The sequence below is a fragment of the Sinocyclocheilus grahami genome, unplaced genomic scaffold (genome assembly GCF_001515645.1).
Source record: "Sinocyclocheilus grahami isolate Dianchi unplaced genomic scaffold, SAMN03320097.WGS_v1.1 scaffold1402.1, whole genome shotgun sequence".
In the NCBI taxonomy this organism is placed as follows: domain Eukaryota; kingdom Metazoa; phylum Chordata; class Actinopteri; order Cypriniformes; family Cyprinidae; genus Sinocyclocheilus; species Sinocyclocheilus grahami.
In genome coordinates this window covers 183,041-206,082 of record NW_015506581.1, presented here as the reverse complement: position 1 = coordinate 206,082, position 23,042 = coordinate 183,041, and the positions used below count along the sequence as shown (strand labels likewise).

General features: G+C 38.2%; 3 protein-coding genes across 4 annotated transcripts in view; all 3 read right to left on the bottom strand.

Annotated features, from left to right (window-relative positions):
- Window positions 1-5,678, bottom strand: part of LOC107570008 (protein FAM110A-like) — an 11,161-nt gene extending 5,483 nt beyond the window's left edge. Inside the window, exons 1-2 of the mRNA XM_016256204.1 lie at window positions 5,488-5,678; window positions 5,288-5,337 (exon numbers count right to left, since the gene is read on the bottom strand). The gene's annotated coding sequence lies outside the window, so the exon portion shown is untranslated. The remainder of the gene's footprint in view (window positions 1-5,287; window positions 5,338-5,487) is intronic.
- Window positions 5,679-8,857: 3,179 nt separating this feature from the next.
- Window positions 8,858-11,635, bottom strand: LOC107570001 (prickle-like protein 1). Its single transcript, XM_016256194.1, has 2 exons — window positions 11,530-11,635; window positions 8,858-9,715 (listed from the first exon to the last, which is right to left on the bottom strand). The coding sequence occupies exons 1-2, from the start codon at window positions 11,633-11,635 to the stop codon at window positions 9,300-9,302; spliced, it is 522 nt and encodes a 173-aa protein (XP_016111680.1). The 3' UTR covers window positions 8,858-9,299.
- Window positions 11,636-14,154: 2,519 nt separating this feature from the next.
- The window catches only part of LOC107570005 (prickle-like protein 3), a 50,234-nt gene continuing 41,346 nt past the window's right edge, over window positions 14,155-23,042 (bottom strand). For both annotated transcript variants that reach the window (XM_016256196.1, XM_016256197.1), the window contains 5 exons: window positions 19,678-19,861; window positions 17,897-18,010; window positions 16,627-16,764; window positions 14,992-15,195; window positions 14,155-14,485 (listed from right to left, as the gene is read on the bottom strand). In XM_016256196.1, coding sequence (XP_016111682.1) covers window positions 14,213-14,485; window positions 14,992-15,195; window positions 16,627-16,764; window positions 17,897-18,010; window positions 19,678-19,861 — 913 coding nt within the window. In that variant the 3' untranslated portion in view covers window positions 14,155-14,212. The remainder of the gene's footprint in view (window positions 14,486-14,991; window positions 15,196-16,626; window positions 16,765-17,896; window positions 18,011-19,677; window positions 19,862-23,042) is intronic.

Genomic DNA, 23,042 nt, shown 5'->3' with positions numbered 1-23,042 from the left:
CATGGTTTTATGTTTACGTGGCGCAATGCAACGCAATGTGAAAAAAAGACAGTATAAGTCATTATAATCCATAATTATGTCCCCACTGGATGCAACAAATGCCTCGTTTATAATGGGTTTTAATGTTTTTGTCTCGCTCCGGCCGGACAGGGCATCACAGTATGGTAAGGGGCGTAACATTTCCGGCACACGCTTGAGGTATTCGGCCAATCACAACGCACTGGATAGCTGGCCAATCAGAGCACACCTCACTTTTCAGAACGATGAGCTTTGTAAAAATGGACGCGTTTCAGAAAGGCGGGGCATAGAGGAGAAACAATAATGTACAGTATGTGGAAAATAATGTGTTTTTTGAACCTTAAACCGCATAAACACATTTCATTACACCAAATACACAAAATAATGTTTTTTAGCAACAGCATATGACCCCTTTAAAGAGTTGGATTCTAATGCTAAACATGACCAAAGTCTCAAAAAACGAGTTGAATGTTTCTGTGCCAAATACACTCCTTCCGGGTTTGTTTTGGAAAGTTTTTTTTTCGAGTATGGCCCTGCATGTAGGGCTGAATTCCTAGTATGGGCCCTTCTCCCTGAAGAGCTAGACTGTTTTTGGAGAGAAGTATAAAGCTGTATCTTTCTTTAATAAATCTGATAAAACGAAAGACTCTTCGGAGATATGAAGGATGCAATGCTACTAGGGTTGGGTATCGAAAACCAGTTCCATTTTAGAACCGGTTCCAAATTTCCAAGAACCGGGTATTCGATAAGACGTGTGCATTTCGATTCTGCTTAACGATTCCTGCGTTCGCATTTTAATGTGATTAAAAACTATGTAAGTGCAGGAACGGAAAGACCTTGCACCCTGTTTACGTTCAGCGCACACGAAGCGCAAGCACAGAGAACAGAGGTCGCGGTACGGGTTCCCGGTTTGTGTCCATTCTCGAACCGTTCCGTGTATTTCCACTGTAGAAAAGGTTGTTCCCGGCCGAAACTGACTTCTTTCATATTTGTCGACCAATATGCAGAAAACTACGTCAGTATATCATCATAAACACAGCCGTTTTTGTCTTACGTGAACGTAAACAGATGAGAAAAAAACACACATGTACAGTATTTTTAGATCTGTATGCGTTCGGTGTTAAAGAGACAGCCGCCTAATAAACGCACTGCCTGTCATTAATGTTAATCAAAGAACAAAAGAAAATCATTCACTGATCTTGACTGAATATATTTAATAACTTTAATTGATTAATTTATATTTTATTTATGAAAAGAAAACTATGCAGTGTTTTTAAACTTTTAATTACAGTTTCTGTACCTGGAATTTTGTTCAGTTGTATTTATTTATGATATTGCTAATTGATTTGTTTGTTCCTTCCTATCTTATTACTGACTGTTTACTTGTCTTTAACACTTTCATATTTGGAATTTAAATTAATCTAGTTGTTTTTGCTGTGGTATTTTTTTTTTAAAGCATGGGCAAAATTCCTCTTGCAGTGTTCTGTAGGCTGCTGATTTTTGCTCGTGTTATTCAGCTGCAACAGAATGCTTTGTAAAAAGACAGAATAAATGTTAGATTTTTTTATATTGGATTTTTTATCTTATTGGAATCGAAACTAGGAATCGATAAGAATCGGAATCGATAAGTAGAATCGGAATCGGAATCGATCAAATTCAAATGATACCCAACCCTAAATGCTACTATATAGGTAATCAAGATTAACATGAGATTGGCCGAAACTGTGTGTGTCCCCTTTAAGTTTGATGTCATGTGTCACAGTCGGGGGTCCAAACCAGTGTTGTCAGGTCCACGGTTTTCCCGTGGAGTTTGGCTACTTTAACACTGTTATCCCCTGGATTGCGAATTTTACCAGGGGAATCCCACCAAAAAACATGTATTTTACCCTCAGGAACGCGATTTGTACTGGTGGAACCCTCCGAAACACTAGATTTGAGTAGCAGTTGGGCAGGTTTTGTTGTGAAAACCAGGCAACACTGGTCCAAATGCTCCTTAAGATCACAAAAGCAAAAAACTGTACTAAATACTAATATACAGTGGTGTGAAAAAGTGTTGGCCCCCTTCCCGATTTCTTATTTTTTTGCATGTTTGTCACACTTAAAAGTTTCAGATCATCAAACCAATTTTAATATTACACAAAGATAATGCAAGTAAATACAAAATGCAGTTTTTAAATGATGATTTCATTTATTAAGGGTAAAAAGCTGTCCAAACCTACCTGGCCCTACGTGAAAAATTAATTGCCCCCTCCTGTTAAATCATGAAAGAACTGTGATTAACCACATTATTTTAGAAAGCTGAGTTAAATTTCACTAGCCACACACAGGCCTGATTACTGCCAGACCTGTTGAATCAAGAAATCACTTCAATAGAACCTGTCTGACAAAGTGAAGCATGCTTAAAGAGCAACACATTATGCCGCGATCTAGAGAAATTCAAGAGCAGATGAGAATCAAAACAGTTGACATGTATCAGTCTGGAAAGGGTTATGAAGCCATTTCTAAGGCTTTGGGACTCCAGCGAACCATGGTCAGAGCCATTATCCACAAATTGAGAAAACTTGGAACAATGGTGAACCTTCCCAGGAAATGCCGGCCAACCAAAATTACTCCAAGAGCACAACGACGTCCCAGACGACCCAGAACAACATCTAAAGAACTGCAGGCCTCACTTGCTTCAATTAAGATCAGTGTTCATGATTCAACGATAAGAAAGAGACTGGGCAAAAACAGCATCCATGAGAGAGTTCCAAGGCAAAAGCCACTGCTGACCAAAAAGAACACAAAGGCTCGTCTCTCATTTGCCAAAAAATATCTTGATTATCCCCAAGACTTTTGGGCAAATATTCTATGGACTGATGAGACAAAAGTTTAACTTTTTGGAAGGTGTGTGTCCCGTTACATCTGGCGTAAAACCAACACAGCATTTCATAAAAAGAACATAATACCAACAGTCAAACATGGTGGTGGTAGTGTGATGATCTGGGGCTGCTTTGCAGCTTCAGGACCTGGACGACTTGCCATAATTGATGGAACCATGAATCCTGAAGGAGACTGTCCGGCCGTCAGTTTGTGACCTCAAGCTCAAGCGCACTTGGGTTATGTAGCAGGACAATGATCCCAAACACACCAGCAAGTCCACCTCTGAATGGCTCAAGAAAAACTAAATTAAGGTTTTGGAGTGGGCAAACCAAAGTCCGGACTTAAATCCGATTGAGATGCTTAAACAGTCCATTCATGCTCGAAAACCCTCCATTGTGGCTGAATTAAAAAAATTCTGCAAAGAAGAGTGGGCCAAAATTCCTCCACAGCGATGCGAAAGACTCATTGCCAGTTATCGCAAACACTTGATTGCAGTTGTTGCTGCAAAGCGTGGCACAACCAGTTATTAGATTTAGGGGGCACTTACTTTTTCACGTAGGGCCAGGCAGGTTTGGACAGCTTTTTTCCCTTAATAAAATAATAATTTAAAAACTGCATTTTGTATTTACTTGCATTATCTTTGTGTAATATTAAAATTAGTTTGATGATCTGAATCTTTTAAGTGCGACAAATATGCAAAAAAAAAAAAAAAAACAGGAGGGGGTCCAACACTTTTTCACACTCATAGTGTGCAGTAATACTACCAAACAATCATGGTCCTAAGCTTTTTATCTCCATAGTGAAATATAATTTGGCCAGACAGTGCTTTTTTATATATATAATTTGTTAAAATATTGGTGTCCATCGTGAGTTTTTAAACTCTTACCTTAAAGGTGTGCAATATATGAATAGTGGTCATAAACAGCTGATGAGATACTATTCTCACTTAAACGGACTAAAGTTTTGGACCCAGATTCAGTATTTGATATGTCACAAGCAGATAAGCGCTTTTCCAGCATTGGGCTGACAAGTAACACGTTTTAGAACACGTTTTAATATGGTATGATTGTAAACCGTTTCATACACACATTTCACAGTATGGTTTGGTAACCATACCTGAGGACAGAACTGGGATAGTTGAACGGCTTTAGTGAATCACGAATGGTCCCATTGATTCAAATCCTGATTTTGCAGCACCACAATGTCAACCAGCCCAGATTACTATAGACTATAGATTTGGTGGCAGTAGCCGAATGGTCCGACGGTTAAAAAGTCTCTACATGTATGGCTCAAGCCTTTCCGTAAATAAGTCAATTGGATTTTCTTTCATCAGTTTTGTTGTCTGCTATTGGAAATCATTTTATTTGCTTACAAACGTGATAGCACAACTCTTATCAGCTAGCACCACAATTGGAGTCTTTCGTGGCCATAACACAAATGGCACAGGAAGTTATGCTTCCAAAAAAATAAATACTTGGGGTTAGAGGTATGAGCATTAATAAAAGCACCTTTAGCAAACACCATTAATGAGCTCTTTAGGCTGTTGATGTATGTTCCAGGATGGCTTGAAACCATTATAGCACAACTCTTATCAGCTAGCACCACAATTGGAGTCTTTCGTGGCCATAACACAAATGGCACAGGAAGTTATGCTTCCAAAAAAATAAATACTTGGGGTTAGAGGTATGAGCATTAATAAAAGTGGTACTTGCTTTAGCAAACACCATTAATGAGCTCTTTAGGCTGTTGATGTATGTTCCAGGATGGCTTGAAACCATTAAACCTAATATATTAGCAGTGGCTAAAAGGCTAGCACTTTCTTCTAGCATTCACTTAATTGATTTTCAAAGGAATTATTAATTGAATACTTCCTAAAATAACTGTAAATCACACTGAAAGCCTTTTTCAGTGTCCTTCCATTTAGCAAACCAACATGACTGATATGAAAACATTTGTCCACGATTGTGACACTTACATTGCCTCACTGGTTAACTCAAGGGACTTATTGATGTTTCACACTGGATTTTTGTCTAGTGTTGTTGATAAATGACTTTTATCAATGGACTTAAGATACTTTCGCTTAGAGGCAAAGTACGGCCAGTGACATACTAGCTCATTGTCTAAATGTTTATCATTCGTTTAACATATCAGCCAGCACTCCTCCTAAGGTTAAAGTGCGCCGTGTACTCTATTCTTTCCTGTCTTTTACGATCCATACATTTTTCCATCCTTTCATCCTCTCTGCTCAGTCTTTCTGACCTCACTCTCCCTTTATCTCTTTCTATATACCTGTTTTAAACACAACAATGATATTACAATTCAAGATGAAGTAAATATGAAATCGATCCCTTAAGGCAAGAAAAAAATAAGGTCAACAAGAATAAATGAAACACAAGATTTCACTTACAGATTCCAGGGACAGGATACTGCATGTCTCTACATGATCCAAGACTGTTTCTAGAACCAAAACATCAGTTACGGGGAATTAGAACGAGGCAAACGTTGATAACAGATTGTAGTAAAGTATATATATTAGCCACATTGTTTAAAGGTATAGATCACATTGAGACACATTAACAGACAATACACACACAACCAAACACATACCTGTGACTGTTTCAGGAGACTCAACAGCACTAGTTTCCCCTCTAATCTCTAAAGTTTGAGTCCGTAATGACTTGTGTGTCAGAGAGCAGAAAGATAGCAAGGCAGATGGTGCACACGTGTGTGTTTGTGTTAAGGAGAAAGTAAAACTTGCCAGACCGGTTTGACTCTCTCCTCAAACACTCCTCCTGCTCTTTTTTTCTTGTCCCATCCAATCAGATCTCAGTCACACTCCAGGAAGTATGTCCCATATGCCCTTTGAGTCACCTGATCACAAAGAAAAAGCCACCTTTACCTTGAGAATATTCTCAAGCCACCTTTTGTCTGTCATCTGTAAGTAGAGAAGAGACAGCTTACATCAAGTTAGTTTCTAGTCGATTATCTTTAAGACAATATATTGTTATTTTTGGAATTCTGTTTATATATATATATATATACAGAACTACACAATGAGAAAGAAAAAAAAACAGCGTAGGTATCGTATTTCTGATTTGCAGTGTTATTTAGTTATTTATAGACTTTGTAGCCAAATGTACATGCTAAAAACAAGATGTGAGTACAATCATCATTTTGGTCAGCGCCTTAATAAATTTACTTTAAAATACAAAAAAATAAATAAAAAAGTTTAGGAAACATATGTTTAAACAATGTCTAAATTGTCAATTGTTTAAACAATTGTCTAAACAATGTTTAGGAAATATTTAGCAAACACAAAACCATAATGTTTAGGATCAAGTGTTTATTTTCTCATTCAAAAAGGTAACTTTTTAAAGTTTCTAAAAAATTATATTAGGCCAGAAAGCATCTTGACAAGAATATAAAACCATCACCATGTTGTTTATAAAAATACAATTCTAACATACAGTCCTTTGATCTCTATTTTGCAAAACACAAAGTAAAACTCGTGTCTTTATTTAAACTCTCATTTACACACAGAGGTTTGAAATGTCAATATATACATATTTACAGTTGATGAGGAGATAAAGATTATATTTTCCCACATTCTGTTATGATATGGCCTGTAGTAGCCTTACGACTTTCGCTATACAGTATGTTGACTTGTGTCTCCTGTACATGCTCCACAACATTGTGTTTGCATTTCATTAAGTTTTTATGTAGTTAAACCTTCAGCAAGTGCAAATTACACAGCCCTCTCAAAACCAGTCAAACAAGCAACAACTATTTACCTGTTTAAGTAGTTTATTTTAGATTTAGCACTTAAAGGGGTCATATGGTGTTGCTAAAAAAACATTATTTTGTGTATTTGGTGTAATGAAATGTGTTTATGCGGTTTAAGGTTCAAAAAACACTATTTTCCATAAAATGTGCTGCACACATCTGAATATTTGGGTTGAACTGTTCTGGAACAGTGTTGTAAACACAACTTAACCACTGATTTCTAGTCGTGTCCTCTTTTGGAAGACCAAACAAAGTAGTTTCGCTTTCACAGTGAAACAGCATCACACACCGCGTGCTTGAGTGAGCGGAGGCCGGCGGATTCGACGAAGGAGTCATGTGATGACACCGACATGGCGGCAGCAACAACAATACTACAGCGAGAATAAAAGTTACACCTTCTTTCTTTGCGTGAACATTTGGGTGGCGTTATGCAAATCTTTCCACATCGTGATGTAGATATGTGGGGGCGTGTTAGAACGAGCCGTTTTAGGAGGGCGTGGCTGATTACTTTTTTCAAGTAACTAGTAAAGTATCCAATTACTTTTTAATTTACAGGAAAATATCTGTGTTACTTTTTCAAATAAGTAATGCCAGTTACTTTGTTTTCCCATTGATTGGCTGACAGCTCTCCTGTCCTCATGTTGAGAGAAATCCGGAGTAAGTTCAGAGGCGTTGTGTGCGCTGTGTGAACATGATGTTACTGTAGTTCTAGACTAAATGTGAACATGCATTTACTCATCTCAGTTACACAAAAACAAATTCAGTATTCCTCAAAATAAATAAAAAACAGTGAAATGCAAACTCAGAATATGATGCAAACCTGCAATATTTACATTTCCTTCAGCCTGAGGCTTATTTCATTTCATTTTTGGTGTAAAAGGGGACAGAATTTAAACTTTTTTTTTTAAATTAAAAACAAATAAGCAAGCCCAGCCCAGATGTGAAAAAGTAACGTAAAAGTAACAACGCATTACTTTCCATAAAAAGTAACTAAGTAACGCAATTAGTTACTTTTTGAGGGAGTAATGCAATTTTGTAATGCATTACTTTTAAAAGTAACTTTCCCCAACACAACATTCTCCAACACACAAACAACACTCATTTCTATGATTTGAACTGGTTTTGCTGAATGACTGGAATGATCTTTCACCAACACACAGGCTGTGAATAGCATACAACCACTGTATACTGTTCATACAATGAGTATTTTCCTTATGCATGCGACTTTTGTCATACATTTGTTAATTTCCAAACGTGCAGTATTTAGTAGTGCAAACACTGGTAATCCATCCCACAATGCAATGTGCTTGATTTGACCACACACTTTCAATGTAATTGCACATCTGTGATTTTTAACATTATTTGATCGCCAAAAGATATTATAACACAAAATTAGATTTGAAAACATAAGATGGTCATATGACAACAAAGTAGCACATTACTATTGCAGATATTTAGTGTTGCATTCATGTAATGTAATGCATAATATAATTTTGAACATAGTTACCATGGCTCTAATTCCAGGTTTGTTTACACCAAGACAAATATTTATCGCAAAACTCCGGTACAATAAACAATTTAATTTTGAATGAGTTTTTTTTTTGTCACATGCTCAAAGTCATTGATGTTACATAAAGCTAAAACTTGGTGGTGCTCACAAACCAACTAAGCAACTTTTTCTAAGCAACCGTGAACAGCGGAGGAAGAGCCTGTGAGCGGCTTTCTTGCCTATGTGTTGTGTTATTGCTTGATAAACAGAATAATAAATACAAAAATCTCAACAGCTGTTAGAAGACATGTGAATACGGTTTTGATTTCCTTTCTACTTGTGTCAAGCGAATGTCAGAAATGGAAAGTTGTATTTTTTTGTGCAGGAGTAATTTTGCTTTTCTGTAAGTGTACTTTTCATGTACTGTGCGTGAAATTGCTTTTTCATTAATTCGTCTGGCTATGGAAACCCGATTCCGCCACTGAATAAAAAAAAATAAAACAAAAGGTCATTGGTAATTCTAACGTTTTTTCCTCACAATTGCGAGTTTATATTTCACAACGCTGAGTTTTTTTCTTGAAATTGTGAGTTTTCACACAATTCTGACTATTTCTCAGATTTGCACATTTATATCTTGCAGTTCTGAGAAAAAAGTCAGAACTGCAAGATATAAACTTGCAAAAAAGTCTGAATTATGAGGGGGGGGGTAGTAGCGATTACCTTTATTTATTTATTAGGTGGCAGAAACAAGCTTCCATACTGAACAGCATGCCAAAATTGAAGTGCATTTTTTGCCAAATATTTGTGTTGTGTGAAACAGGCCTTTAGCTGTAAAGAAATGTAAAATGAAATCAGTTCACCTAGCTCTCTCGCATAAATGTAGAAACTGTACTTCTACTTTTCCTGTAACAAACAAAATTTGGATTGGAAATGTTCCTCGGCCCGAATAATAACGCCAGTAAATTTGACTAAGCACCATGATACTGAAACTGATATTGGGTAATATTTCATCACCTTTATAAAAATACTGGCACACATTTGCACAGACTGTAGGACATGTGACTCATAAACTTTGATCTTGACTGAGCAGCTTGTTAGTCTTGACAGCGTTCTTTAATTTCCAGTTTTTAACACACATGTCTTTGTCTCAGGACAGTATGCAGTTCTTGTCCTTATCCTTGTCTTTTCTACCGAGACTCTGTGTCCTTCTCCTGAAGCTTCCTCTTCGGCTCTTGTCCTCGTCCTCTGTCTGTCCTTCTGCTGCTCTCTCTTCACCCGTCAGCTGCGGCGGCAGAGCAATGCGCTGGCCCAGAAAGAAGCCTTCCTCCTCCGAGTCTGAGGAAGAGGAGCAGGTGGAGCAGGAGTCTTCGTGCCGGTAGCGGGTGGAGTGCAGGGTAAGGCTGCCGTCCAGGACGCTGTTGGACCGCCTGCGGTCCCCTACCCTGCACTCCAGGGTAGGGGGCCGCAGTCTGTCGCTTCGTGAACCTCGGGAGCGTCTGAGCCGCTTCTCGCTGGGATGGTGGACACCGCTTCCCCGACGGAAACTGCGGTGGAACGACCCATCTGAAGGAAACACGATCAAATGAGATCACCATTGATGCAAGTCATAACAGCATTTCACTGTAACGTAGTGTGAATAGTTCACCCAAAAATGAAAGTTTGTCATCATTTACTCAAGTCTCACAACTTACTTTCATGATTCATGAAGAAATCATTATTTCGATTCGGATCTTTTCTGTGAATCTGCTGATCTAGTTCACAAAACCAGTTTGGGTGATCATGAAACAGGGCGATCCAGTTTTTTAGCTCACTGGTTTAAATGCTCATCAGTGAATATTGACTTAAATGTTAGTCTTCACACAAAGATATTGTATAACTTCATAAGATTTAAAAGACAGACGTTTTTGATACTTTTATAGTGTTTTTGAATTGTGTTTTAAAGCTTGACAACCAGAGTCCCACAGTTAGGGCTGCATGATAAACCATATTTTAATCGTGATCAGGTTTTCTGCTGTTCACAACTAATTAGGCATAATTGTCTGCTGGTTATTGATCCCGAAAACGTTTAATTAATTTAGCCTTTGCATTATCTCTTCCATTAAGCCTCCGCAAGCTTTCATGATCACGGTTGCCAGATGTCAAGAGTTTAAATCCCCATTAAATCAGAGCTTTTCTCCTGAATGCATACAGTTTCTGCCCAGTCTCATGCAAATTTTCCAATCTTCCCAACCTGGCAACCATGCACACATGCACTCTCTGTATTATGGAAGAAGTGCCGATGAGCTGAAAACACATTTGCAGTCTCTATTGAGATATTCCTCTCAAATAAAAGTCATGCAGCCAGTCTGTTTTGTTTCACACTGTTTGCTGTGAATCTGCGAACACACCATGCTAAGTTGTCATTCTCTTGATTTGTGCTTATGTGAAAGTTGTAATAATTCTGATGAAATGTCACAAAAAAAAAAACCCTAACATGGCCGTAATTGTGATTGATTAATAATAGTGATTATATTTTTTGAGCAAACTAATCGTGATTATTAGTTTAACCTTTATTGTGCGGCCCTAGTCCTGGGGTTCACTCATTATATTGAAGACTGGTGAGAATATTCCTCAAAATTCACCTTTTATGTTCCACAGAAGTCAGTCAGTCACATGTTTGCAGGGTGAGTGGATGCTGACAGATTGTTTGGGTGAACTATACACTGAAGCAATCAAACTTGTAAAACTTGAAACACCAACAGCTTCTTTGTAATGATGTTAAGACGAAAGTGTCTTTCCTAAAATAACGTAAGACTTGACCATCACAGTTTGAGAAGAGGGTACAGCCCCATCGGTTTATTTTAATCTTGTGTTCTATTGAATTAATTATTAGCTTTTTGTGAATTCACAAACCCCCCCGTTTGGGAAGCCCAGTCTTTAAGCATTTCCAACACAACCTCGTCAGGTGCTTGGGAGCTCAGAAAGTATTTTATTTAATTTTTTTAAAGACATTTGTTGCACTTTCTATAAATAGGATAGAAAATATTAGACTACTTAGATGGGTATGACAAATGAAATGGGTATGAATTTTTGTTCAATTCTAACAAATGTGAAAGATGCTGCTAAACCTAAGGTGGAAACTGGTCAGATTGGGACCAAATGTAGAAATAGAAATGTGAAGTTATTTGTATTAATTTTCCCTATAATAAAATACCCTGTCATTGGCTACTAGACAGAGCTGAGAGGACAGATGTGAGTGTTGTGTGTGCGTTTGTCCATACGGTGGAGGTTTGCCATTCAGTATAGGATGGAAAGAGGTGTGAACACCTGCAAAATGAACAAGCAGGGAATTAGAGATGCTTCTGAATACAAACAGTGTCAATAATATTCAATTTTACAATTGTTGATCATGTAGGTAAATCTCACAATAAAAATGTCCTGGGCTACGTTTCCTAAAAGCACTGTGAGTTGATCGTAGAGAACACTGGTGGCAATGGTCTTCATGATCAACTTGAGCTCACAGTGCTTTTGGGAAACGCAGCTCCGGTTATATTTTGGTTAGATTTTTTAATATTTTTTTTGTGTCTTTTGTTCACCATTTTGTAATTTGTGAAATATTATTACAATTTAAAATAACTGTTTTCTATTTGAATATATTGTAAAATGTGTTTTATTCCTGTGATGTAAAGCTGATTTTCAGCATAATTCCTCCAGTCTTCAGTGTCACATGATCCTTCAGAAATCATTCTGATATGCTGATTTGTTGCTCAAGTAAAAATTTTTATTTTTATCAATGTTAAAACATTTATGCTATATTTTTGTTGAAACTGTGATTTACAGGATTCTTAGATGAATAGAAAGTTCAAAAGAACAATATTTATATTTTGTATCTTTTGTAACATTATAAATGTCTTTACTATCAATTTTGATAAATTTAACCCATCCATGTTGAATATCAATTTTTCTAGATATCTAGACTGACTGACCGACCGACCGACAGAGATAGACAGACAGACACAGACAGACAGACAAACAGATGGATAGACAGACAGACAGATAGATAGATAGACAAACAGACAGACAGACAGACAAACTGATAGACAGACAGACAGACAGACAGACAGACAGATGGACAGACAGACAGACAGACAGACAGATAGACAGACAGACAGATGGATAGACAGACAGACAGATAGACAGATGGATAGACAGACAGACAGATAGACAGATGGATAGACAGACAGACAGATAGACAGATGGATAGACAGACAGACAGATAGACAGATGGATAGACAGACAGACAGATAGACAGATGGATAGACAGACAGACAGATAGACAGATGGATAGACAGACAGACAGATAGACAGATGGATAGACAGACAGACAGATAGACAGATGGATAGACAGACAGACAGATAGACAGATGGATAGACAGACAGACAGATAGACAGATGGATAGACAGACAGACAGATAGACAGATGGATAGACAGACAGACAGATAGACAGATGGATAGACAGACAGACAGATAGACAGATGGATAGACAGACAGACAGATAGACAGATGGATAGACAGACAGACAGATAGACAGATGGATAGACAGACAGACAGATAGACAGATGGATAGACAGACAGACAGATAGACAGATGGATAGACAGACAGACAGATAGACAGATGGATAGACAGACAGACAGATAGACAGATGGATAGACAGACAGACAGATAGACAGATGGATAGACAGACAGACAGATAGACAGATGGATAGACAGACAGACAGATAGACAGATGGATAGACAGACAGACAGATAGACAGATGGATAGACAGACAGACAGATAGACAGATGGATAGACAGACAGACAGATAGACAGATGGATAGACAGACAGACAGATAGACAGATGGATAGACAGACAGACAGATAGACAGATGGATAGACAGACAGACAGATAGACAGATGGATAGACAGACAGACAGATAGACAGATGGATAGACAGACAGACAGATAGACAGATGGATAGACAGACAGACAGATAGACAGATGGATAGACAGACAGACAGATAGACAGATGGATAGACAGACAGACAGATAGACAGATGGATAGACAGACAGACAGATAGACAGATGGATAGACAGACAGACAGATAGACAGATGGATAGACAGACAGACAGATAGACAGATGGATAGACAGACAGACAGATAGACAGATGGATAGACAGACAGACAGATAGACAGATGGATAGACAGACAGACAGATAGACAGATGGATAGACAGACAGACAGATAGACAGATGGATAGACAGACAGACAGATAGACAGATGGATAGACAGACAGACAGATAGACAGACAAACGGATAGACAGACAGACAGACAGACAGATGGATAGACAGACAAACGTATAGTCAGACAGACAGCCAGACGGATGGATAGACAGACAGACAGACAGACAGATTGATAGATAGATATATAGATAGGCAGACAGACAGACAGACAGACAGATAGATATATAGACAAAATAAATGCATTTCTGGAATAAAAGCAGTTATTTGAAATAGAAATGTTTTGTACAGTTTCACAGTCTTGACTGTCACTTTTGATCAATTTAATGTGTACTTGCTGAATAAACGTACTAATTTAATAAAAAAATAAATAAAAAGAGTAAATTACATAATGCAAATGACCTCAATAAATATAGTTTTTTTTTCTATTAAGCTTTATTATTTTTTTCCTCTGTCATTTCATGTGCATCCTAGACATTGCTAAAGTTTCAGTGATAGATTTATACTCTATATTTTGCATAAATACATTTTTAGGACAAGTTTTAAGACTTTAATTTCATGATTATAAAGTGCATTCTCAACATTGTAATGCATAAGGTATATTATTTAGATTATTGAAATGATATTTATACATCACAGTAGTATTTGTCGCATTGCCTTCAATTTACATGGTTTTTAATAAAAATTTAAAAATATATATTTATAGTGATGTGATATTATAATGAAAAGTGTTTTTTTTTTTCAGATATGTTTTTGTTTAGCCTCAAAACGTCTGCTATATATTGGAGTTATATTTATATTTACTCTAAATATTCTTTCACTCTCTCATTGAGTGGCGTGTCCATGTAAGCAGCGGTTTGATACAGTGTTGTCTGTGTGCTCTCACCGATATGTTCTCCGCAGGTGTCGCAGTATTCGGCGTACAGAGACTCGTAGCAGTGGCAGCAGTACGGCCGGCTCTCTCTCATGATGTAGCGCTGGCCACCCAGCGCCGCCTCACACTCGAAACAGCAGAAGTGCTTCATGTGCCAGTGCCGGCCCTCCGCCTCCGTACACTCGTCCGCAAAGATGATCTGATCACCACAGCAGGAGCAAGATACCGTGTAAGTCACATGCAGCAACTCGTAGAAACGTGTGTTTGACCCACATTTACATTCAGTCATTTAGCAGACACTTATTCAAAGCGACTTGCAAATGAGGATAATATAAGCAATCAAAACCAACAAAGCAGCAATAATATGTAAGTGCTGTGACAAGTCTCTTTCAGCCTAACGCAGTACACATGTTGCAAGGTTTTTTTTTACTAATAAATAAAAAGAAAAACAAGTAGATAGAATTAAAAAAAAGTAGTGTTAGAGGGCCTTTTTTATTCAAAAGAATAGAAAATGCTAGTGTTATTAATAAATACTCATTGATGCAGGGTTGGGATCAAATTCTATTTTTGTAAATGTGAACCTGTGTCTCCTGCATGAGCACCAAGGCTCAGTGTGTCTGGCTCATATGTGATAAGCATTACTCCACGCCTCCAACAAATGGAGGAAAACAGGAACTGGGTGGAAAGCCGTGGGATAGCGGTCACCTCGTCGCAGGCCTGGCAGCGGGGCTTGATGTGCTCGGCGTGGTGCCGGCCACAGTAGATGTGCCCGTCCTGATAGAAGTAAATGAGATCCACCAGCAGCTCGTTACAGGAAGCGCACTGGAAGCACTGAGGATGCCAGCAGGAGCCGTGACCCGCTCGCGACGCAAACACCGCTATGTCACCGCCGCAGATCTGCCTGCCACACTGAGACGAAGAGAGCGGGGTGAGAACAGAGCTACAGGACGTTTCCAAACTCAAAATTACACGGTTTCTGAAAGCGCTGGCTGCTCACACATGACCGCTGTGATGAGACAGAAACAAGCAGAACAGCAGAAGATCCCATGAAATCTCCTGATCAGTGCCGTTTATTTATTTATAACTGATCATATAATATAATATAATAATAAAATAAAGTTCTATGGTTTGACATTTGAAAGCAAAGAAATTAAAACAGCCATAATTATTAGTATTGTCAAATTTTTTTACAAAATTGTAAAAAAAAATTTTTTACAGTACAACAGTATTATTTCTATAAAAAAATATGTACATAATAATAAAATATTGAATAATAATGGTTATTATTATTATAAAATACTATTTATTTTAAAGGACAATAGTATTATTACTAAAGCAATATTTCTTTATTGAAATATTTTCTAAATTATTAAAATCTTTTAATAAAATAACAATTATAATAATAATAGCATTATTATTATTATTACTATTATTATTAAATATTCCATTATTTTTACAGAACAATAATATTACGATAGTAATATCGTTATTGATTTAATTTTTATTATTACAATTATTATTAAATACTCCATTACTTTTTTACAGTACAATAATATTACTATAGTTACATATCTTTATTGATTGAATTCAAATAAAATTATTATTACCGGTATTATTATTATTATTAACTGAACAGTGCAGGATGAGTCATTAAAATTTTTTATATATATATATATATATACATACACTAGGCAAAAAAAAAGCCACTCAAACTTGTGTTACAGTGATTAAAAGGGCAAATCTGCTTCATATAATTTCTAGCACTCTTTAACTAAGCTTTAACAGCACTTCCTTATTCTTTAGCAGAGCACAACCTCTATAATGAACAGCTATAATAAAGCCACAATTTAAAAAAAACTTTCTATGTAAAATATGAAAAAAGATACATACTAATTTTGTTTCTTCTGTTTGATAACATAAAAAAGACAAGAGTATTCACACAAATCAACACAACATGACACAAACTGCTTCTCCTTCTGCTCCCAGCTCCCTCCTGGCAGCTACTCATCAGCTGGGGTGCATTATGGGTGTTGAAATGTGGCAAAGCTCTTGAAATATCACAGAGGGTGAATGGAAAGTATGCGCTTTTATCTAGTACATATGATATCTGCCTTGGCTCTGCTCAGGATGGAGTCTGAATTGATCACAGCATATTAAAAAGTTTCCTGAAGCCGCATGCCAGACGAGAGCCTCTTCAGCTCAAGTAGTTCAATGCGCACACCATACTTCAGCTGAAGCTCAGATAAGTATGCACTATTTGTCCAGGGCGAGGAAGCAGCGAGTTGTCATTTCAAGGTGACGTTACAGTTGAGAAGATCTTTCATGTCTGTGTTTCTCTACCTGTTGACAGATGGCTCCGGTCATGGTGACCGGAAAAAGTCGAACGATGCCGCGGCCCAGATTCTCTCTCTTCCTCTGCTGGCTGAATAACCTCAATTCTTTCTTCTCTTCTTCATCCAGAGAGTTACAGTACTGAGGCTGTGCACACACACATTTACAGTACTGTTACAACTCACACAAGACCAACACACACTTACAACCTGACATTGTCATCGTCATGAATGAATTCAGGCCATGATGGATCCATGAAAACATGTTGAACATGAAAAAAACATTGCACGCTAAGAAATGATGTTTTGCATAATGAAAATGAAGCCTATTTTTATGGCCATTAAGTACGTTTTTTTGCATTATTTATATGGTGATTAAGTTTCCCCCAAAAAATATCGTATTACCATAGTAAAAAAGGAAAACTGATATTTATTTTTTGTTCCAAATCAGCATGAAAAACTACAGCAAATACTTAAAACGTTTGGGGTAAGATTTTTTTTCCTTTTCTGCTCACCAAGGCTGCATTTATTTGATGAAAAATATTTAAAAAGTATTATTATGAAGCATCATTACAATTTAAAAGAACTGCTTTGTATTTTAATATATTTTAAAATATAATGTATTTCTGTGAAAGGCTGAATTTTCAGCATCATTACTCCAGTCTTCAGTGTCACATGATCCTTCAGAAATCAGTCTAATATGCTGATTTGCTGCTCAAGAAACATTTCTGATTATTATCAATGTTGAAAACAGTTGCGCTGCTTAATTTTTTTCCCCAGGATTCTTTGATGAATTGTAAAGTTCAAAAGAACAGCATTTATTTGAAACCGAAACCTTCTCTAACATTATAAAATAATGTCTTTGCTGTCACTTTTGATCAATTTAATGTACACCTGACAACATGTAGCATACTTCACTGTTTTTAATTAGTTTGAATAATTATCACTGCATACTGCTTACTACTGTAAAAAGTAGTACTCAGTGTGCAGTAAGCTATGACTCATAACACAAGATCCAGGGGGTGTGGTTGGATCCAGATCCAACTCCTCCCACCTTACATATACCTAAACCTACCCGTCTCCACCCCCTGATCCCTAAACCCACCCATCTCCAATCTCCACCCCCTAGATGTGACTCCAACCACGCCCCCTGGATCTTGTGATCTACAGTGAGGGTCTACTGTAAGAATCTAAGACCAGGCTGTAGGGTTCATAGATTCAGGATTCACAGCTGTGGGTTTGGGATCCAGAGACGAGTGTGAGGATGTAAGCAGTTTTACCTCGCTGTCATGGGCCGGCAGCTGGTGTAAAAGCTGTTTAATACGGTATCGCTCTCCTGGACTGTTGACGTATGGAACCTTGTCCTCTGGAATACAGCTGAAGTACTGATACACCTGTACACACACGAACACAGATAATTAACTGTCACCCCCCCTTTCTGAACATAGACGTGAAAATCTGAACTTCAATGGTTGCAATTTATGAACGCCTTGGAATACAGACCTAAGGTTGGTCTCTTTTTAAAGACGACAATCAGCAGATTATTAAAAGTGAAAGTCATAAAAAAAAGAATAATAATCATTAAAAAAAATGAAAGTGTAAAAAAGTTATAGAAGTGTGTTTACTGTAAAGAAAATGTGTACATTTGCTATACAACCAAAGCTCTAATTAAGTTAGGTTCCAAATTTGAAGTTGATATCACAAAAATTGAGGTTCCAGTGAGATTTTGTCGAGGCATTGTACTAAAAATAGCCACCGGGTATAAATGTCTGTCAAAATACCTTAAAGGCACAATATGTAAGTTTTCGCAGCTAGAGGGCGCGTATTCAAAACAAACAAAGAAGCAAAGGCGTAGTTAGATGACGCTGTGACTGAGTGTGGAATCATGGGAGTTGTGGTCTTCATCCCCACAGCTGATGCAATCCGACGGGACTCGGGCAGAAATCATGTTCATGGATGAGCTAATGTATTAAAGATTTATTAACATCGTAGTATGAAGCAGAGTGAGGCTGAAAGCCGTCGAAGCGAAGCGAGGCCGCTGAAGCAATTGTTAATGAGACGAGCGCGACACACGGCTCGAAAGCAGCGGAGCTTTTATTATGCCACAGCCGACCGCTTCCGCTCCTTTCGGTCGTGCGTATGTGGGGTAAAGCAGCGCTGTTACTAGATACGTTTGAAAGTTCTGTTATAATGCTACTCTGTGCGGTCGTCACCGGTCTATTAAAACACACAACATATTAAAGCGTCTTTGGTGTTTCCATGTTTTCTACAAAACAAAACCAGAAATCAAGGACGTCATTGGCAGGCGACACAATGACACTATAGACACGGTGCGTGTCACTAGTTAAAATTGCTTATTTCTCTGGATTTAAACATTCTTCGAAACATTTGGGATAATGTAAGTACACAAGTCAGCAAAATATATAACACCGTTCAAGTGGTTTTTGTACATTTTAATACAAAAATCTTACATATTGTGCTTTTAAATCTCAAACCTTTCCAATGATGTTTTGTCAAGATTAGAAAGTTTTGATTATAAAATAGTGTAGTAAATGTTGTAATATGACACTCGACACCGCCCACTAGGGGGAGGAGCCTGCTAAACAGATTTAAAAAGCTTTCGAATGATATCTAATTTAGGATGATTACTAAAATATGTGATAGGGAAAAAAGGCAAAAAAAAAAAGCACCATGGACACACACTTATAATCCAATTTTAGATTGACCTAGAAAACTAATCACAAACTGAGGTCGCTTTTCATGTGAGTACAATCTCTTCCTGTGCTAGTGGGTGATTATTGAGCAGAATGAAATAAAATGTGGAAAAAAACAATGCTTAATGTCAAAACTACACGAGGCAACCGATATGATGCTGTTTTGTTCTTAGTGAAGCTTGACGTGTGAATCGCCATTATGTCTCACTGAATGGAAAAGAACAGCCACTCTGACTAAGTGCAAGAGAGGCTGTGATTGGCTGCTTCAGAGCAAACTTCTCCAATCACTGAACCCTTTACTTAAATGCAACTGTATGTATAGATTCTCCTGAATGTTGCCTGCTCACCTGTTCAGGCTTGATCCCGGGCGGCACCCAGGCATATTCTTCCGAGGCGCAGCCCGAGTCGTCGTCAGATATGGAGTGCCTCTGGAAGTCAGACACCAGCTTCAACATCATTCTCTCCAGCTGTCCGGGCACAGAGCGCACCACATGCTCCTCCCGCACACACTTACAGTGCACACAGATCTTCCTGTGGAAACAGGTCAGCAGAGCGGCGCTGAGTGAGCACAGCCAAAACAACTAACTCAATCTGAAACTACACAAAACTCATCATGATTTAGGATCTGTAAAAAATTTGGGAGTTAATACAATTTTGTGAAACTGACAATCAGGCAAACAAAATTATATATTAATTGTTGAACGGAAGCAGTTAAAAAAGACTTTATAAACATAAGAAAGAGGGAGACGGCACTGCCCACGGTACATTTGTGCAACTTCAGCATTTCCTCCAGTTCACCCAAAATAAAAATTGTAATCTACTCGTCATCATGTAGCAAAACAATATTCCTGAAACATCTTTCATGAAACACAATAGGAGATATCAAGACTAGTGGTGGGCGATATAGCCTCAAATTTATATCACGGTATTTCAAGAATATTTGCGAATTTATGACGATATAGACAAAAAAAACATGGAACAATGTTTTATTGGTGATTGCAGCTGGCAGGCAGCAGCATTTATTAGTGCAAATGAAGGGCATTTTCCATCCTTTTCCAATGAGCTACTGTCATCGATGACAGACTACCTAATTTGAAGTGTACATCTATTGTCATAAGGTGGCAGCAGCAGCTGTGTGTTCGACTTGAAGCAGACCGATCGGTGTACAGGGCCGTAGCTGGGGTTTGCGGGGCTCCGGTGCAGGTTGTACAAGTGGGCCCTGTTTGAAATTGTGTAAATAGCACAAATATACAAATTAAACAATGTTTAAGTTTTTTCAAGTTTGTAGGTGTCCAGGTACAGAAACTGATCAATCAAATATAAATAGCATTGCATAGTCTTCACTGTATAAATTAAATACAGATGAATTCTTCTTAAAACTACAAAGTAATCCAGTAAAGAGCAGTGAGTGATTTTCTCCTATTTAATTTCTTGGATTAACATTAAGGACACTGACAGCAGCTAGTAAATTAGGCGCGGTCACTTTAAGAGATAATACATCCAGTATAATGATACACATTCTGTTTCTTACTCAACTGTTTACTTTCACATAAGACACAACCGACCATTTTTTCGAGGATACTCGCAAAGACAGGTATTGTGACAATTTTGTATGTATTTGTCGTTTCAAGAGCAAGAAGAGACAAAACTCAATTCGGTGTTTGAGGGCTGTAGACGTGGCTCTCTGCATGAACATTGTACGCACAAATCAGCGTGCGGGTGCTGAATTAAGCTTTTCATGTCTTTTTGTGCTTGTATGTTTAAACTGGCGAGGTGTATTTGTTTGTTCAGGCATGGGAAGAAGCAAAGAAGAGCTTGGTTTGGTGTTTGCGTGGCTCTCCGTGTGCGCACCGAACTCGGCGCGCGAACTCTCAGTTGAGTTTTTCCGTGTCTTGTTTTTGAATGCCTTAAACTGTTTTGAATGTTTCAATTGGCAAAGGCTTAAAACACGTGCAATTGATAAGCTTTCATGACGACGCGCAGGCCGTCTTTTTATGCTGGCCTCGGGCAGTCGGTTAAAATTGCCAGGCCCCCCCCTCTCTCCGCGCGGCTTCGCTAAAGATATGAGCCTCGCCTATTTTTGAAGGTAAGAGTGTGCGCTCGAATATGCTCTAGAGCCGCTCTCGCGATACTTTAATGTCATACACTGATCAGTCTGCGCAGCGCTGCTTCAAGTCGAACACACCTATTGGGTTTGTGGTGTTGTTGTTGTGTGCGCTAAGGAACGTATATCAGCCATACGCCATCGCGTCGCTGATTGATATCGCGATATGAAACATTTTTATCATGTAAAAATTTATACCGGTATTATCGTGGACGGTATGATAAGGCACACCCCTAATCAAGACTCCTCATTTCCACAATCAAAGTGAATTCAGACCATTCATTACTTGTGTGCTATATACAAAAACCAAAAGTAGGTTTCACTTTTTACGCGTACACTAAGGTAATCAGAACAGTACGCACATACTGTACACGCACCACCTGATTTTTGTAAAGCTCAAAGTATACTTCGGTATTTACATGTGCGCACGGTTCCATGTACAGTGCGTGTGAAGCTAATTTCCTCACCAGAATAGTACACATTTGCTTTTTGTAACTGGGTCGCACAAGCGTGTTGAATTTGTTTTGCACTAATCAGTTGTTCCACAAGGTGGCAACACTAGCCCGGGTCGTTGATTCACAGTAGAAAACAAAACTAAAGAGACAGAACAACAACAACAAAATAGCAGAGACTGCCAGAACAACAGACGGCTGCATTGACAAGCACATGTGCGAGAGTTATGAGACTTCCGCAACTTTAGTTTAAAAGAGTGCAAAGGCATTTTTATCGGTCATAACTTCTGGAGAAAATTAGCGCAGAGAGTGGACAAAGATGAGGCTTTCTAGAGTGCATGTGTTGACCGCCTGTGTTCGCGCACATTATTAAATGAAGTATACTTTGAAAGGCTACGCGTTTTGACTGTATGCATATGCTAATGTACGCATACAAAAACAAAGTATACTTTGGGTTTCACCGTACATACAAAGTACATTTTGTATGAGAAAGAGACCAAAAGTTTGCCATATCTCTCCTGGTGTTCTCATTAGACTTAAAGGTAGGGTGATTTCGGAGAGGCTAGCAATAGCAAGCTAGCATTGAAAGCATAAGATCCCACCCTCTCTGCAAATCCCTCTCCAAAGCTACGCCTCCTCCAAAACACATGACCAGAGGCTAACCAGCGACACGATGAGAGATGGTGTTGGTGGAGGATTGAATGCAACACTGTCCACTCATGTCTCATTCACCGGTGAGAAAACAATACAGTACAAAGCTCTTAATATTACAATAATAACGGCTCCCATTCTCACTCGGTCTGCAGTAGAGTAATGGAACGCTCTGATGACGGATCATGTCTGCGAGAGAGGGGCGGAACCATAGATATGTAAGGATTGTGGCATCTTTGAATACTCATTGATTATTATGGTGAATGACGTCAAGTTGACCCTTCCAATATGGCGGACGGCTTATGTATAGAAGCGGACGCTAATAAGGCATCTACATATACTTATCTATGGGTAGGACAGCCTATCATTGTCCTCGGACCGAGGGATGTGATTGGACGAACATTTTATGGTCCTACGCCTTCCACAGATGATATAAATACATATAAATAAATTTAGACCACTTCACTAAGTGATTGCTATCGGGATGTGAAGAGACTTTCAACCA

Bases quoted from the DNA above. Each gene is read 5' to 3' on its own strand.
- LOC107570001 (XM_016256194.1), bottom strand. From the start codon at position 11,635: ATGAAGACCATTGCCACCAGTGTTCTCTACGATCAACTCACAGTGCTT. The intron at 9,716-11,529 runs GTAAAATTGAAT...TGTTTCCTTCAG, and splicing joins TACCTACATGATCAACAATT to ATGGGTCGTTCCACCGCAGT.